The sequence below is a fragment of the Gymnoscopelus microlampas genome, assembly GCF_963454915.1.
Source record: "Gymnoscopelus microlampas genome assembly, chromosome: 13".
Classification (NCBI taxonomy): domain Eukaryota; kingdom Metazoa; phylum Chordata; class Actinopteri; order Myctophiformes; family Myctophidae; genus Gymnoscopelus; species Gymnoscopelus microlampas.
This window is the reverse complement of record NC_139950.1, coordinates 32,258,436-32,277,368: the sequence shown is the minus strand read 5'-3', so window position 1 is coordinate 32,277,368 and position 18,933 is coordinate 32,258,436. Positions and strand designations below refer to the sequence as shown.

The window sequence follows — 18,933 nt, the reverse complement described above, 5'->3', positions numbered from 1 at the left end:
CGGCATATAGCATTGGTAAAAAAGTTAATACAAATAAATACTGGTCCACAGTTACAGAACAATAATATTACTGGTAAAGTCTGAAATATGTTATAGAAGTGCAGCATTTCAGTGACAGGACTGGTAGGGAGTAGAGACCGTGGTGTTTCATTTATTCTGTTGCATCCTTCTCATGTGATCACGTATGTCACGTATGGTCATTACGTGATATCATACAGTACAGTATGTCACAGTAAAGGTCATTACACACCAGCGATTATGCGAATATACGCAAAATTAGGACTCGTTCCGAATAATTAAAAGACGCTTTTTCGCTTCGCTTTTTCGCTCCATGGAAGCTTGCATTGACTTTATAAGGTTTTTAAAAAAAACATATTATTCGCATGAATAATTCGCCCCCGGGTGATGTGTGTAAGGACTACATCATCATGTGAGCTGCCAGAGGTTCATTCCTGGCTGTGTGGAATACAGCCCAGGTGTTTGGATTCGATCTGCAATTTACTCTGCTGGATCAATTTCATAAGCAATTGTGAAACTGAATCCAGTTTCATTTGGACATGTTACTCTGCTAAATGGACAAGCTAAACTCTGCTGCTGGAGGGTTCTTTAGCTTCTAAAATGCCTTTTCACTTTTTCTATTTTTGGGAATGGTGGTGTTGTTGCTCCAGGCGCTTTTAAATGGGCTTCGCTTTGATCTAATGGCTTCATTAGGTTTTGTATTGGAAACATCTATTTTCCACAAGGGCCGGCTGAACTGCATCAAAGCGCTCCCCCTCCCATTTTGAGATCGACCAATAATGCAATATTTGTTGGCTTCATGCGTTTCAAGTGTAAAATAGCAGCCAACATCCAAGACATGGCATTTGGCCAGCAGTAGAGAAAATATAATGTAAAGAACTACTAGATGGTAACACAATTACAGACATCCACAGTTACAACAATATTAAACTATTTAGAAATATTAAAACCGAGCATGGCCACAGAGACAATGTAGCATCAATTATGACACAGCTGTTCGATCACAAAAATTTATTCATACCACAGCTAATGCACTACATACAAAGTAAAGTAGGACTTGACTGGGCACGGTAGAGGGCATGTTTGTATTGCCCTCTACCGTATTCTATTCCATCGTCTCTCTATCTCTACTTACTAATAAGTTGACCTGGTGGTATTTCACTACATTACATTTCACTCTAGATGTGAGGACAAATCAGATTTGTCAGCATGCCGCATGCCCATACTGATGACAGGGATCTCCGTATATGGGCATAAAGGGGCAAGGACAGACAGATACAGAGATCTCCATATATGGGCATATCGGTCGGATCGGCGGTGCAACATTGATATGAGGGCCGCATAGCGGTGAGGCTCTCATTCACTTCAATGCATTCCATCGAACTTCCGGCTCCAGTTTGCTTCCTAGTCCCTGACAAATCCGCTGACAAATCTGCCAGCTGGAATTGAAAGTGACATATACTGTATGATTTAGAGCATGGCATTACAGGCAAAGATTTTTTTTTAACTTAAAGATCTACAAGCTCAAAGCGACATGTTGTGAGCTTCTTTTTTTTGTTTAAAGAAAAGTGCACACAGTCGTCCTTGTGGGAAAGAGGACTTAGTTGATTGGTAGTTCAAAGTTCAACCAACATCCCAGGGTCCCTGAGCCCATCTGTCTCCCATGCGTACACACAACCAAGCAGATGCAGATGTGAAAACACAAGAAGAAGAACATGGAAAATGGAAAGAATGTAAAAATGTATTTGTTTCTTTATATCTTAAGCTCTGGTCATAAGCAACCCGAAATGCTTTTGTTCTTGTTTATGCGAGGGCAACAGTATTCGCTTCATATCTATATAACATTAGAATAGGTGTGAACAGAAGCTGCAGTTTACTGTATGTACAGTGCTTTGGGAAGTTGACTGACCCTGTTGCTTCTCTGTCTACAGAAAAGAATGAAACGGAGGTGCAAGAGGCCATGCAAGAGATTAAAAGGAGACTTTCCAGAAAGGTATTACACCCCCCCCCCCCCCCCCCCCCACACACACACACACACACACACACACACACACACACACACACACACACACACACACACACGAGAGACAGAGAGTCTATATTTAGCTTACATTATGGACCCTGTTCATTGTCTGTGAAACCACGTTGTGACTCATGCAAGCAGGAAGAAAAAAACCCACACAGATTACGCTGACTTGCCACCATCTAGTGGTCAGGGATGGAATTGAGCAATCAGTTGTCTGCCAGTGACAGAAAAACAGAAACATGATGCAAACGTTGCAAATGTCTTTGCATAATATTAACCTATTCCTCTATTTATGACCCTACCACGACCCAAACCCTCCTTCTATCTGTGACTTTCTCTCGGTCTCTCCGTAGCCAGTGGTGTAAAGTATCTAAGTACATTTACTCAAGTATTGTACTTCAGTACAATTTTGAGGTGCTTGTACTTTACTGAAGTATTTCCAATTGTCTATACTTTTACTTCTACTCCACTACATCTCAGAGGCAAATATTGTACTTTTACTCCACTACAATTATTTGAAAACTTTAGTTACTAGTTACTTTGCAGGTATAAATTATTACATTATAAAACATACATTAACCACTTTAGCCCCTATTTTATACCTAGGCTATTTGAAAATAGCGTCGCAATCTGAGCTTGTAGATCTGCTATTTTCAAACATTTTAATACTTTTACTTTTGGTACATTAAGTACATTTTGATATAGATTTTTCTCAAGTACATTTTTAATTCCGGACTTTTACTTATAACAGAGTACTTCTACATTGCAGTATTGATACTTTTACTTAAGTAAAACATTTGAGTACTTTTTCCACCACTGTCCGTAGCTGAGTGTGAGGCCTTCAGTGGCAGATCTGGTGGCTCGGAGGATCTTGCGTTTCAACGAGTATGTTGAGGTGACCGATGCCAAGGATTACGACCGGCGGGCAGACAAACCCTGGACACGGCTCACCCCAGCTGACAAGGTAGGTACCCCCACTGGCCACTTTATCTCATCTTTACATTTCCTTGCATCTTACACTCATGTTTTTTGTCATTAAATTAAACCTTACCCAGAATGACATGTAATGGTAAGGGAAGTGTTCCAAACGATTACTCAGGAACAAATGGAGAGAAGCATTTATTTTCCACTATTAAATGTTAAACATTATTAAGTCGTATTAATATTGTATTAATTTTAACCAATCATGAGAGAGAACACCACAAATATAATTTATCAGTATGAGTTCTCTCTGCTGATTGGATAAAACTGGTATCCCTGCCCGAAGTTTTATTTTCTATTTACTAAAGAGCTGGAGTGAGACTAAATTATTAACTTAAATGGATAGTAAGTGATATTTCTTTAAGAGGAATCTCACTACCCTATGTTTGAATCACTCATAAATTCGGTTAATCTCTAACTAGATGCACATAGGGATCAGTATAGTGGAAAATGTAAAAGTTTTATCCTTGAATGTCTTTTAACCAACATGTATGATTTGTGGGTTATTTGCAATTCAATTAAACGTAACTAATTAACCATAAATACTAGTAGAACTTATTCTAAAGTATACTTTACTATGTTATAAGTTGGCAACTCACACAGATTGATGCAGAAAGAATGTGAAAACAGCAGTAAGTAATGCAGTGTAATTACCTTTACTCTTCAAGACAGGGAACATTGTGTTCATGTTTCTCAATGCTGCTCCCTGCTGCACATATTTGCAATTGCACAAGCACAAAGAGAACATGGCGTACTGCCTGAAAATTTGGCAAAAACTGTCATCATCACTGATTCTAACCGTGTGTGTGGTCTGTGTTTTTACTATCGTGCCAACTTAAGCCAACTTTCCTAAATTAATTTAGTATTTGTCACTGGTCAAATTGTATTTAGGTTAAGGTTAGCGGAGGTGTAAAGTAACTAAGTACATTTACTCAAGTACTGTACTTAAGTACACTTTTGAAGAATTTTTACTTTACTGGAGTATTTCCCATTTTCTGTACTTTTACCTCTACTCCACTACATCTCAGAGGCAAATATTGTACTTTTACTCCACTACAATTATTTGAAAACTTCAGTTACTAGTTACTTTTCAGATATAAATAATGATATTATGAAACATACATTAACGACTTAAGCATTTTACTTGTAACAGAGTATTTCTATATTGCAGTATTGGTACTTTTACTTAAGTAAAGAATTTGAGTACTTTTTCCACCACTGAAGGTTATACATTTAGGCATTACTTTAATCATGTAATGGAGTGATAGGTGATAAGTTGAGCAGGACTGATATTTAGTCAAAAGAATGCCCTCAGATCCTAAATGTCCTCACAAAAAAAAGGAAAGATTAACCCTCCCAAGTGCAGGTATGTTGCTGTCTGTCAACAATACAAAGACCTACTTGTATGTCTGTGCTTGGGTTTAGGGTTTTGTTAAGGTCGGGTAGGCGGGGCATGTAGGTATGTACACTGTAAAATGTTTTGTTGGGTTCATTTGGTTAGTGTTGCGGGTTAAGGTTAGAGGTCAGGGAACTGATTACAGACCATGGAAGATGCTTACAGATAGTGTGTGGTGTGTGTGTGTGTGTGTGTGTGTGTGTGTGTGTGTGTGTGTGTGTGTGTGTGTGTGTGTGTGTGTGTGTGTGTGTGTGTGTGTGTGTGTGTGTGTGTGTGTATGCGCCCCCTCCCCAGGCTGCAATCCGCAAGGAGCTAAACGAGTTTAAGAGCCGAGAGATGGACGTTCACGAGGAGAGCAAACATTACACCAGGTAATCCCAACAATCCATTTAACTCACAGTATGCAAATGAGCGGCTAACTTGTGCTTCGCTAACATGCACATTTTCCTGCTTCTGCAGTCACAACCACTTATAATCTTACCACCTTAACGCTACACTGCTTTTGTTCACACTGATTCATGCTAATATTATTATGACAGCTTCTAAACCCACTAACACTTAGAAGGAGCAATGCTCTCACCAAGGTCCTTCCGCGTTTATTAGTCCCGCCATTGACAACCAATGAAGTGAGACCAAGATCTGTAATGCATTGTTAGATATATAGATATCAGTGTTAGTATAACATTGTTCCTAGGGGTACAACAGTTAATCAAACTAATCAATTTTATTGTCTTTTAAATAAAATATTCGATTTTCAAAAGTAGCTGAAATAACAGATCTACCACTTGTCGTAGACTGTTTTATGTGGCACCGTTGTATGACAAAGTATGAAACAGTGCGTAGTTAATCAGACTAATTGATTAAGTGGCTTACAAACAAATTGATTAGAATTTCCTTTGTGTTGATTTGTTTATATAAAAAAGATAGAATAATCGCTAAGAAGATAATCGATAGTTGCATCCCTAATTGTACCTCAGTGTGAGAGATGATAGAGCGAGTCTCTGGTGTGCTATGTTATTAATATGTTAACATGAAACAATTTGTGTTCGTGTTTACAGGTTCCATCGGCCCTAAGCATGCTCGGTCCAACTGGATTTCAGGCCAATAAATTCCAAAGGCGTTGGCTTCTACCGTTCTCCAGCCTTCAGCACCCACAGTGCCCCATTTCAGACTGACTTGACTTTTCTTTGGGATTCCACAGCCGCTGACGATATGTCTATTAGTCCGCGGTTACAGGTCGGACCTAGGATGTCAATGGATACTAGCCACAATATACATGCACCTGTCTATGGTCTGAGCTAGAGCTACAGTGTGTATAGGACTCTGGTTTGGACCAGCTATTTATTTTTGAAACCTCCTGGACTTAAGTTAATGTTCCGGTTCACTAGGCGTTTTTATTTAAACCCCAAGATCTCCATTGTCAGGCAACACGACGGGAGGAAACGGAGAGAGGAAATTACTTAACCTTCCCTCTGGGTTGTGGAGCGGCCCTAAAAACTCACAGAGATCACACACTGTACTTGTGCAGCCTAAGTGAACTGTGCAGAGAGGTTTCTACCTGGCAATTTCTAACATGCACAACAACATGTTATACCGTAACTGTGCACGGGGGGCTGTGGAGATCCACTGCCAATCCTGTGGCCAAATATGGACATCCTCTCAGAACAGGAAATTACGTTGATTGGATTGATATGTGCTGATGTCAGAGAGAGTGAGTGAGAGAGAGAGTTATGTTGAAATGTGCCTATGTTTTATGTGTAATGTGTCAAGATTATTTTAAAGTGTACTGCCACTAGAGGGCACAATGTCATAATTTAGGAATTTTAAGCTCTGAGGAGTGTATACAGATGAGGAATGAACCGTTGGATTGGATTGCTGTTGCATTGTACTGCCAATGCCAACGGATCTATGAGGGTCAAAGATGGTCTGAAATGGAAACCATTCAGCAACAACGACCAAACGTGCTTAACACAGTGTTTAGAATATACTTGATGCTCATATGCCATATGATGTCAGTTGCACTGCTATGGAGTTACATGCAGTTACTGAGGGTAAAGCTCTATACACATACAATGGAGGATCTACTCATAAACCATTTCAGGCAATCGGCTGTAGTAAATAAGTAAACATTATTTATTACGGCACCTTTGAAACGGGTTTAAAGGTGCCGTACAATGAAAATTACATTAAAAACATTAAAACTGCACAGAAGGCTAACAACACATAGTGTATTACAAAAGATTTGCTTACAAAACAAGTGAGTTTTTAACAGCTTCTTAAAACTATCCACTGACTGAGCATTTTTATGACTAAGGGAAGACAGTTCCAGAGAGTGGGAGCGGCAACTGCAAAGGCTTGATTGATCACCATTAGTTTCAACTAGATTTTGGTATAGACAGAAGACCAAACAGAATGACTTAATCTTAAATCATAGGCCGAAGACTCTTTCCTGTGATTCATAATGATTTGAAATGCCAAAAGTGTCTCCTGCTATTTACCTCTCTCAGTGACACACACCGGTGTTTCCTATCAGCTTTAAATGAAGGTGACAGGCTTCATTCTTCAACATCCAACCCTCGATACCCTTAAACAGTGCTGCATCTCAATTTGATTTGATTTGATAAATCTGTGACACGGTAATAAGAGAAAAGAGATGATAGATCAGGCTGTTCTGATGGAAGTTTCCATTTCCATAAACATTCCCTTTGTGGTGACCCTGTGTTCACACACTACCCACTGATGTCAAATATGTGCCTCTTGTTGCACAGCCCTCTGCCACGTTATGTAAAGGGAGATTCATTACACAGATTGCCTGCAGGTTTCAGTCATCCACATAAAGTTTTAACGTTTCTTTTCTCCCACATGTGATGCCAACATGGCGGTTTCTCTCCTCACAGTCGATACAAACTTGTTAATCTCATGTGATCTAATTATCTTGCAGTCACTTTAGAGGTTGTAACACTGCACGGTCTGTTTCTCTTGCTTGTCTGTGCCAATTAGCATACGGTAGGCAGCCATGCTCCTCTGTTTCTCTGCCATGTGTCTGTTCCATGCCTCCTATATTTTCTCAGCCTACAGTATTATTCTTGTGCAAGTCTGAATAACCTTTTTTTGCACAATTAGAAAGAAATCTTCGAGAAAGAAAAAGGAATTATGTATGTGAGTAGCCTACACAATAAACTCTGGTGACATGTTAGTGTGAACCCCCTAAAACCTCCTGCAGTGGTAGGTCCCTTTTACACCGGTATTTTTACATTGTGAGACTTTTGAAATCCGAGTGTCCAGGCCAGGGCACAATGCAGTGTGCAACGAAGGCCACAGATTTATGATGGTGCCCTACGTAGCTGCTGAACGCACAGGTTGTTTGGCAGAGATTTGAATCTGGGAAGTCATCAATATGTGTCAGACGGCTGCCGGATCGAGAGCATTTGCTGGAAATGTATCTCTCTCTCGCTCTCCCTTTCCCTTTCCATCTCCCGCAGCAGGACTGGGAGAAAGTCAGTGCAAAACGTATCTCAAAAATTGCTTTAAAGGTGTAATGTAGAATTACATCTTTATTTTGTAGGATATCATCTTTGGGCTTAGTGAACCTTGACTAGAAGGAAGGCATTGCAAGGGTATAAAACTACCTTTTAACAACCCACCTTGATGTGCCACCTTCGTACAAATTGTGATTTATAAGGGGGCCTCTGTCCTCTTTTGAATGTTTGGAGATTGTAACACAAGGTGTACAATATCGGAAGAGAAGCAACAGTATTCAGTCACGTTAATATGTATCTTGTTATATAGTATATTGACTATTTTGTACAGAATGTCTATCGAGCATGTGCATACGTTGAAATCAAGTTTACTGCCAAGATATGTTATTACTCCTATGTGAATGTTTTAAGCTATGATTTTAGCTGTTTGATTTTTCTACATTGTATTTTTATTTGCATTTTTTTTCATTCTTGTCCCCATATGATCGCGCAATGTGAGAAAACGTGAGTGTTGTAGGGATCATATCAAGCAGGCCTATAACAGAAATGTGTAGATCTATTGCTATTGACCATAGCCTACCTATAAAACTGGCGTCCCAAAAAAAGACTTGAATCAGCCACAGATTACACATTTTGTTGATGGTAATAAATCGGCTCCATTCCGTCTTCACTAAAAAAAAGTACATTATATTGGATACCACAGGACATTGTCTCTCAACTGATGTCACACTGGAACTTCAATTTTATTTTGACTAGGACCCAATGTATTAAGACAACATTCCTCCTTTGACGTTGTCGTTGCCCTTGTTATTGTAATAACATCTCACAAACCGCTATGGGGTTCTGACCCACATGGTTTAGAAGCAGTGAAGTAGGCTTCATCTCTACACTGTAGGTCAGTGGTTTTCAAACATTCTCATATCAAAACCCCCATATTAATACAAATTAGGCCATGGACCCCTATTTGGAAAGATTTTGTGCCAGGGAACCCCATAAGAGAAAATGTTTGTTATATTAGATTTAGTACAGAAATCTACAACTGTCTCTACTGTAGATGGAGAGCGTGACACGTCTACGATCTGAATGGTCATTATACATTCTCTCATTCTCACTATACATTCTCTCCACTTCTAGATGGTCAAAATCTTTAACAATTGCGAAAATAGATCTTCAAGCTCAAAATGCGTCGCGATGCGAGTGCGACACAATGTGAATGTGAGCTTGTTGATCTAGAATAAGCAGAATATAAGCAGTTAAATCAGCTGTATTCACTACTCAGTCAGTATTACTCAAACCAGGGGCACACATTTTTTTAATATCCTCCTTTAATCCATAAGATCCATTTGGATTCATTCTCTAAATCTTGACATCTACTTTGGAACCTGTCAGAATGAGTGAGAGTCAATTAGCTAAACGCATTTATAAAACAGCCATCCAAGTATAAAAATATCAGTCTCTGTGATGGATGTCAGCAGGTTAGGATGCTGACAAGTATTTTTCACAGCTTTTCAGTTTATCAAGGTGGTTTAAATCAATTCCAGCCACTCTTGACACTTGATTCCTCAACTGCAAGCATTATTGCCAATCACTGTGCCATATCATGGTGTACCAGTGGTGCAGTGCATAGTAAGTGTAAATAAAGAAGGGTACACCTTTTTGATGACATAACACATCTATGGTTTCTACTACTAGTAAATCCCAGGCCTCTCTCCAAGTCCCATATCCATAAAGAACGAGTTTCAAATTATACAAAAAGGTCCAATTATCCCAACATATTTATAATACAGGCATCAAAGTGTAAAAATGTCAGATTCTGTGATGAATGACAAATATATTATTGGTCTATTGTTGCTATGTGTTTTGGAAAATACATCTGAAATATACAGTTATATTATACATCCTTTTTGTTTGTTTTTATCAATGTGTAAGTAAAGTGCTGCTGTCAAACGCAAAACCTCTCATTAAAAAGTAATCTTTACAGAGATGTTTTCTCGACCATGTAGATTTGCCATTAATCAAGGTTTTGACTTGACTTTCATGAGCCTGCGAAAAGGACATGCAGGCCTTCAACTACAAGGCGAGAAAAACTAAACTTTAGTTACTAAAGGAATGTCACCAAACTGCAAATTTGTCATAAAAAGCCATCTGAGATTTATCTTCATAGGATGATATCATGTAATATAGATACATATAGTAATGTCCAACTTTATGATGTTTTTGTATATAAAGACATGTGGAAAATCATTTCTTGTTAGACTCTTTTGTTCAGATGATTATTTGCAAGTATTTTTCACCATCAGTATGTCTGTTGATTGACTTATCTACATAATATATTATTAATCTATCAGACTCTATTAGATATAAATGTGTAATATACTGTCGATCAAAAACCAGAGATAGATGGCGCTTTAAGCACTTGAATATTATTCAAGTGACTTTCCTGTGACGATATGTAAAAAAGAAAATTGTATTCAACTGTTCAAGGAAAACATTAATTTCATGGAAAACCTCTTTTGTTTAGTTACATTCTGCTACATGCACTGAGAAAGAGGTCGTTTTCAGGTTATCATCTCAGAATAGGCAATAGAATGACATTGTCCTTGATGTTGACAATGGTTGAGCCAACATGATAATGTCCCTGTGTTGATGAATGAGTTCAATTCCTCAAGCAGTTTGTCTCCTGATTACTGACCTTGAAGAGTCAAGTACAGTACTCTGACGAATAGTTGGCTAGGATGGTGAAGAAATAAACTGAGTGCTTTTCAAGGACTCTTGGAGCAAAACAGAATCTGCATCCATGAGTCATCACTAAGGCAATAGACAAAGGAATAACGAGTCAACAAACCAGCATGGTCATAGCCTGTCTTAAAAACCCTACCGTATGCAATTAGTTATGATGGCATTCAAGCGATGTATCTTAAAGATGTTGATGAATACGTTTCAGAGGAAGGCTTCTGTTTGAACACATAAAAATAAAATCATGAAAATAAAAAGCTAAATAACTGAATAGCTGAGATTATTTATGAATTATTTAAATGACTTGATTTATCAATTTGGAGTGAATGTTGTTGTTGTAACACGTGTTGATGGAAAAAACATCTGTTAACAATTTAGATGAATTATCAGATATAACATGGAATGATATAACCAACTAGGAACTCGCAAATTGGATATTATGTGAATTTCGGGATCCACATAGAAACGGTGTGGGTCCATTGTGGATCTCGGACGTCATGTGACCAGCCTGTGACATCAAATATCTAAAAAATATATACAACATGCTTTAAGAGAAACATAAATAATGAGGCCTTTGTCATACACAATCTATTACATGCTGTAATTTTTACATACAGTAGCTAACTCCCACATCAAACACCATTTCAAAGTACTGTATAATGACTATAAACATATTACCCAGTGCCTCCCTGCTGGGCACTCAGAATCAAGGGTTGGATTGTGGGTAAGACCCTGTGACGCATTAGTGTCATATGTCCAGGGGGTGTACTTGTACAGTACACCAAGCTACCTCATACTACGGAAACAGCAGATACTGTAGGCTCCTGACCTATGGGCCACATGGCTTGTTAACCATTGATTCCCAAACACTGCTAACTCACTGTCATCTGCTGAGGTCACGGATAGTACATAAGGTATAAGCATATTTATATATGGTACGCCCCCCCCACACACACACACACACACACACACACACACACACACATAGAGTTGGTTAGCATATCTGTACACTGAGACTGCACTATTTGTAAGTGAGGTTTTTGCCTTTGTGTAATAATGATCAAACCTTTTTAGTCCAGCTGAATCCACACAGGATGAGGGCGTGATGGAGTATGCTCTGACAGGGAGAAAGAGAGAAAGAAAGTGGGATGAGTTTCACCATGTGCAACCATATGGGAAATTACCCATATATTGCAATACTGTAAGCATTTTTTTCATAAGATAACATTTTAGGAAAACTGTCATAGCATAAAGAATCTGTGGGGATCTGCATTTAATACTACTTTCTGTGCAATCTGAGCAAAGGAATTAACATTTGCCTATACACTGATTTTAAAACAATTAGTAAACTAATTAATTAAGAAAAACTCAATAGTATTTTTGAAAATTCATACAGTGTCACAAAACATAACATACTGTAGTGATATTCAAGTAAATATTTTGCACCTCTAGTTAGCTTAGCTAGATAGTCCTTTATTGATCCCGCGTGGGAAATTCAGTCACCAAACGCAGCACAGCAGTTAAGTTACAAATAAAGGGTAAGAAAAAGTACTGTAAGATACAGCAAGGGTAGCAATACAAAGGGGATTAAGGGTCAGGGGAGGAATAACATCACAAAGTACCATCAATAACAGTACAGTCTTGACTGATCTTTATTGATCATGATATGAAACATTATGTCAAATGTAACATAAATCTCAGTGGTGGAAAAAGTATTCAAATGTTTTACTTAAGTAAAAGTATCAACACTGCAAAATAGAAGTACTCCGTTACAAGTAAAAGTCCGGAATTCAAAATTTACTTGAGTAAAAGTACAAAAGTATTGGTATCAAAATGTACTTAAAGTACCAAAAGTAAAAGTACTAAAATGTTTGAAAATAGCAGCCAAAATAAGTAGAAATAATTATTTAGCAGATTGCCAAAAACAGGGCTAAAGTGGTTAATGTATGTTTTATAATGTAATACTTTATATCCACAAAGTAACTAGTAGCTAATGTTACGCTGCGAGGCGTTGTGAGCTTGCAGATATGCTATTTTAGGCTAAAGTTCTCCTCAGAAAATAGATGCTAGGGTTGAAGTGGTTAGGGTAAAAAACAAATCATATCACACTAAGATTTGGCGGACCCCCTAGGGGTCCCGGACCCCCTGTTGAAGACCCCTGTGCTAATGTGTCCCTGGGCACATCTGAAGAAGTCTCCGAGTGGATGCATGGGTGTACCTGCCACTCAAAGAGAGAGTGTGTGTGTGCGTGTGCGTGTGCGTGTGCGTGTGCGTGTGTGTGTGTGTGTGTGTGTGTGTGCGTGCGTGCGTGCGTGCGTGCGTGCGTGCGTGCGTGCGTGCGTGCGTGCGTGCGTGCGTGCGTGCGTGCGTGCGTGCGTGCGTGCGTGCGTGCGTGCGTGCGTGTTGGGGTACATCAAATACATATTTACAAAGTAGCATAAGCCTATGCTTATATATAGCTTGCACTATGCAGAACAACAAACACAGACAAAGTCACAGTGTCACGGTATCCCACCCAAAAACATCCTGCACGTGTAAGGCAAAGTGACAGATTGTGACAGACATGGTCAGTGCTAGACATACTGAGAGAGAGAGAGAGAGAGAGAGAGAGAGAGAGAGAGAGAGAGAGAGAGAGAGAGAGAGAGAGAGAGAGAGAGAGAGAGAGAGAGAGAGAGAGAGAGAGAGAGATTAAGAAAGCAAGTGTAAGTGAGTCATCAATCTCTTCAACTCCATGAGATCAAACCTGATCTCACCAAAAGCAACACATCAATACCCGACTTTGGCAAGAAATTGTTGTGTTAAAAAGAGTTTAGAGGATCTGAAGCTGTTCCCTTATCCGTTTATTTATTCATTCATGTTGAACGTTTTAAAAACAGCCAAAATAAGTAGAAATAATTATTTAGCAGATTGCCAAAAACATAACTTTTATATAGATAATCGATGCCCTCCTGGCACAAGTACATTATAAATTCCTCTCTGTCCACACAAACGCACGTATGCACACAGTCTATAAATCCATAAACTTAATTGAAATGTCCCTCTAACCTTTATGCAAACCTTATTCCAACCCTAAACTTGACCTGACAAAAATTACTTGTCATCAGGGACTTTGCGTGGGTGCGCACGCACGCACGCACACACACACACACACACACACACACACACACACACACACACACACACACACACACACACACACACACACACACACACACACACACACACACACACACACACACACACACACACACACACACACACACACACACACACACACACACACACACACACACACACACACACGAGAACATTAAGTCCTCACAGATAGGAGAGCAGTTTTCCTCCCTGGCTTGCTGCCTGGAGGTCTATGCTATATTACAGCTCCATTATTCATTTGTTATAAGAGGACCATTAATCTCCACTTTAATATCTGCAAGGATTAGTTTTTAAAAATGAGAAGATGGGAGACTTTCTTGTCCTGGCCTATCATACACAGTAAAATCCTGTTAATTAAACTGAGTGTAAAAATTGGTCGGTTTTTACATTCTCAGTAAAAGTTTACACATTTTGCAGTGTAGTGATCATACTAAACGCAGTCCTGAGTTTCACCAAATACTTGGTAAAAGATGTTCCAAAGTGGGTACATAAGAAATAGAAAGAATATCCATCTCTAGAGTTAATGTTTTATGTAAAGCACTTTGGGGTTTATTTAACTTTTTTTTTAAATAAAATATTTAAAATAAAACATTGTTTGCATGATGTGAGCACTCTATTTTGAGAGGCAGATCTAAATAGATCTGCCTCTCAAAATAGAATGCTCACATCATGCAAATATTACTGCAATATCACATACTGCAATATTGCAGTGGTCCAGTGGACCTTTTCCAAAGAATACACAGAAAGAGAGAGCAGAATGCCTGCCTGGAAGCCACTCAGCCAACAAAGAAAATGTGTTTTTCAATGGCACATCATGACCTTATGTCTAAATAAGCACTTAAGCACCCCAATTGGTTAACTTACAACTTTTAATTCATTGTGTATGCTTTCCCATACCAATGTTTTCACATGATTTTTAAAAGCCTGTTTAGACTGAGATTGTCACAATTATTAAATAATTTCCTATCGCAAGTATGCATCATTTGAAAAATGTTCCTACATTTTCAAAAATAGTGGAAATAGCAGATCTACAAGCTTCCAGCTATTTCCACTATAGCCTATTTTGGCCATAGTACATTATTCATTTATATGGTACTGGTCATTGGCACTTATTTCTCTGTATATTGAAGTTAGTTGTCTTATCTGCTCTGTGCAAGGCAAAAAGATATGTCATTTCTGTTCATATGTTCCAATAACCAATGCCAAAAACACAATTAGATCGTTAATCACAATTATTTATATGACAATTAATCGTCAAGTAAAACACCATGACTGTGACAGCCCTACATATTTGCAGTGAAGGACAAAGTTAATTGGATTGTGGGTGAATTCATATTGGACAAGGATGTATACGTGACTCCTGAACCTTCTTGGCTGGCCTCCTGTGTAATCACAAGAGAGCAGATATGGACACTGCCCAAATGTGACACTCATATCATGAACAGGCAAAGGCCAAGTGGTTATTAAAAGGTGGAATTCTCTCTAGCAGGCAACAGATGGACGCACACAAGCACACGCAAGCATGCACGCACGTACGCACACAACTCCCGAAAGGTTCAGGCAGTAAAGTGAAGCAGTGAGGTAATGAGCTGCTCAAACCATAATCAGTTCAAGGACCCATCTACTGATTCTATAGCTACTATTTGGCTGTGAGATTTTCAAGGAGCTACACACCCCCCAGAATTAGATTAGCGCTAGATGGACTTTTTTTCTCCATGGTTATTTATAGATACATTATAATTTAGATGGATTTGATTAGAGGACATTTAATATTGGCATAATTTAGCTGTGACAAAATCTAACAAACTAGAAAGGTTCACTTAGTGGAATGCATAATCACTGTAAGGCCGGGTGGAACTCCATATTTGGGCCTGGTCCAACTGTTGCCCGATAATAGGAATAATTGTTTGAAATGTATGTTTAGTCCATCATCTCGGGTGCAGAGAACCACAAATTGTTCTCATTTGTGTTGAGCAGTCCAAGACCAATTTTAATTCAATGAGCAAGAGTCCCTCCTCTCTCACAGTCTAGAACAAGATTGGCTGAATGGCAGGGCCATGTTTTTGAAACATCACAATCAGAATCAGCTTAGTCACATAACAGGTTTACAGGTGTGCAGAAGTGGATGAAATTCCTTTTTTCCGTACAACCTCCATCATTCCTAGTTTTCAGTAAAAGGAATGAGAACAGAGATAGAAAGAAAAGCAAGAAAAACAAGGATGGAACAGCTCAAATAATCAAATGGGCTCCTAATATGAGTAGGGTGAAGCAATATGCAAATATAAAGCACAGCATAGTAGCAGGCCTGTACATTAAGTTAAACAAATAAATAAGAGCAGGTGCAGATGTGTACATAAGGTGCCAGAGGAACCGAAGGAACCAACATTGAGGAACCGGAATCCGTTCCATCACATTTGGAACCGTTTCCGGAAACCAGTTTTATCACACTGTCAGAGCTGGGATGTGGACTTCACGTCTGCTATACAATTACAATACCGGTGGTTTTAATTTCAAGGACCACCATAACTCTGAGAGGGTACAAATGGAACCAAATGGATCCGTAAGGGTCCATTTGGTTCCATTTGTACCCTCTCAGAGTTACAGACTTCTAAGGGTCCATTTGGAACCCCCTATTAGAATCGTTAAAGGGACCCGTTAAGGAATCGGACCGTTAAGGGGGAATTGTTAAGGAACCGGAATCGTTAAAATCCTAAAGGATCCCAACCTTGGAAGGAAGAGGAAGATAATCCAACAAAAGTGTGGGAGGCCAGCCTGGAGACAGGCGGTGTTCAGCGCTTGTTCCAACAGCCTAATGGTATGGTAGAAACAGATAGCATGTTGCTGTTGAGAATAAATGTATCCATAGAACAGTGAATTTATTTATTTTCCCATGTAAAGCAACTTGAAGTTGGAAAAGCGCAAAATACAGTATATCTTAAGTATTATAATCATTATAATAATGGCAATAATAATAATTATTATCTCTTAAATATTTTTCTGCTCTTAAATGTGATGGTCAAGTGTGTCATTTAGCATTTTGTATTTGTTTACTTGCTATACAATGCAGGACATCCACTGCAGGACATCGGTCCCTCTCTCGAAGTGTCCTCTAGACAACATTCTCCCTGCTAACTCCCATGCTGCGGGTGAGGAATGACACCCCCCTCCCATCCCCCCGTCCCCCATCACGACTGCAGACTCACTCCGCCCACCTCGCAGTATGAAAAGTCACCTCTTCAGGCTCTACCTCATCGCCTAGTACTACTAATTCCTTCTATCACTTCTTGTTGCATTTGTTTTAAATAAATGCTATGTATACTATGCAGATGCATGTTGGTTACTTGTTCACAACATGTTATTATTTAGATAGTCATATACTGTTTGCTTGTCCACAAAGGCTAAGAATATATTTTAGATAGCATGTTGTTTAGGCTCTATTTGACCATTTACCTTGTCGTTTGTTAAGGTTCATGCCGATTTAATCAGATCTTGCATTTTTTAAGTCGCATATGAAGGACTGCTATGCCTAAATTGATGCTATTGATATACGAAAGTTAAACAATATATTATACCAATAGCCCGGTTACTACAGTGATGGAAACATACTGTACAAGTTGTTTTCAATCTACAGTTCAGTCAGGAAAACTCATGAATATAATGAATGAGCAATACATTTATTTGGTTTCACAATGTGTGGATTTGCTTTTAGGTACTCTGACGGAGCACACTACATCTCCCCTAACAAATAGGATGTTTTCCAATTCCCAGGTGGCAGCAATTCCTAGAAGGGCAGCATCAGCATGTGCAATGCAAACCTCCCTGTGTAAATGGGCGCTCTATTAGTGTACTATGCATATCATTAGTTGAGAATAGAAACGTGGAGCTGAGGCCGACCAAGTGTTGGCCGCAAGAGTGGGATCTGTTGTTCTGATAAGATCTCAAATCTGGACAATCCCCTCAGGGACCAGGGGTGTCACCTGAACACGGATATTAGTAGACGGGATGTAGAGAAGGCGGGCTTTAGACTGATTAATTTGGAATGAAAACCAGGCTTTCCGCAGTGTGGAAAGCTTGGTCACACAAGGTTAGTTGGCTGCCGTCAACAGCACAGTTTCCTGAATGAACTTGCTTTGTGCATTTCATGTACAACACTCATTTGACAACTGTAAAATTACAATCCAAAGTTGTAACCAAATTGAATGTTTCACAAAAAGACTACGGTACGGTTCCACAGCATAAAGGCATTAGGCTTTAAGGCATTTCTGTACGTGTATGCATCTTGGCAGGCAGGAGGTTTATGACCACAGTGCCCCAGACGGGCACCATTAATTTAAAAGTACCAGCAACCAGATTTAATAACCACATTCACTGTCTAGAACAAATCAGTGAATAGGAAAATTAGCTATCAGCAAGTCCTTAAAAATAAGCTGTACTGTACCCCTATAAGAAGGTTCCAGCTGTAGTGTTTATGCTGTTATGAATCAGTCTAGGACATCGCTAGCATCAGCCATCTCTCTGACAAAGCTTGAATTTTCTATTAAGGTCTTTTTTCTTTTTTACCTTACTCAAGAGCTCTTCAACAAAGATTGCTATTACAAAGTTTTCACTGAAAGGGGGATTGAAGTGGGAAAGGACATACAGTATAAGTCTAGACTATATGTTTATAGTCTAGACTCTACTACACGAAAAGCCGGAGTACACAACTCCATTTTGGCATGCGTCACCGTTATTATATATATATCTATAATACATATAATATCAACGTCATTACCACTGAGACATGGGACCACATCTTGAGTAATTTGCCATTTTGTCTGCACTCGCATTTCTAGGGGTTCGTTCTAATTCACACAGAATACAAAAGATGAGTGATGACAAACATTTATGGGAACTTTTTGTTTTGTTGGTCTCTCCTTTATTATGTTCATAAATATTATTATTTATTCATACTCACTTTCCTCCACCAACCAACCAGCATGTAATGTTTTTTATGTGTGATGTTCTTATTCTGTTATTTTTGCTGTGGGTCTAGCTATGAGTTATGTTAGTGGTTTGTATTCCATCTTTTGTGTATACCACCACCCAGTATATTTTTCATTACGAGTTTATTTGTACTATGCGTTTAACCACTTAGTAAACTG

The 18,933-nt window shown here is 38.9% G+C and overlaps 1 protein-coding gene across 2 annotated transcripts in view; it reads left to right on the top strand.

Moving 5' to 3' along the window:
- Positions 1–9,878, top strand: part of phactr2 (phosphatase and actin regulator 2) — a 51,511-nt gene extending 41,633 nt beyond the window's left edge. For both annotated transcript variants that reach the window (XM_084076857.1, XM_084076858.1), the window contains exons 9-12: positions 1,950–2,011; positions 2,871–3,008; positions 4,716–4,792; positions 5,480–9,878. In XM_084076857.1, coding sequence (XP_083932983.1) covers positions 1,950–2,011; positions 2,871–3,008; positions 4,716–4,792; positions 5,480–5,495 — 293 coding nt within the window. In that variant the 3' untranslated portion in view covers positions 5,496–9,878. The remainder of the gene's footprint in view (positions 1–1,949; positions 2,012–2,870; positions 3,009–4,715; positions 4,793–5,479) is intronic.
- The last annotated feature ends 9,055 nt before the right edge of the window (positions 9,879–18,933 follow it).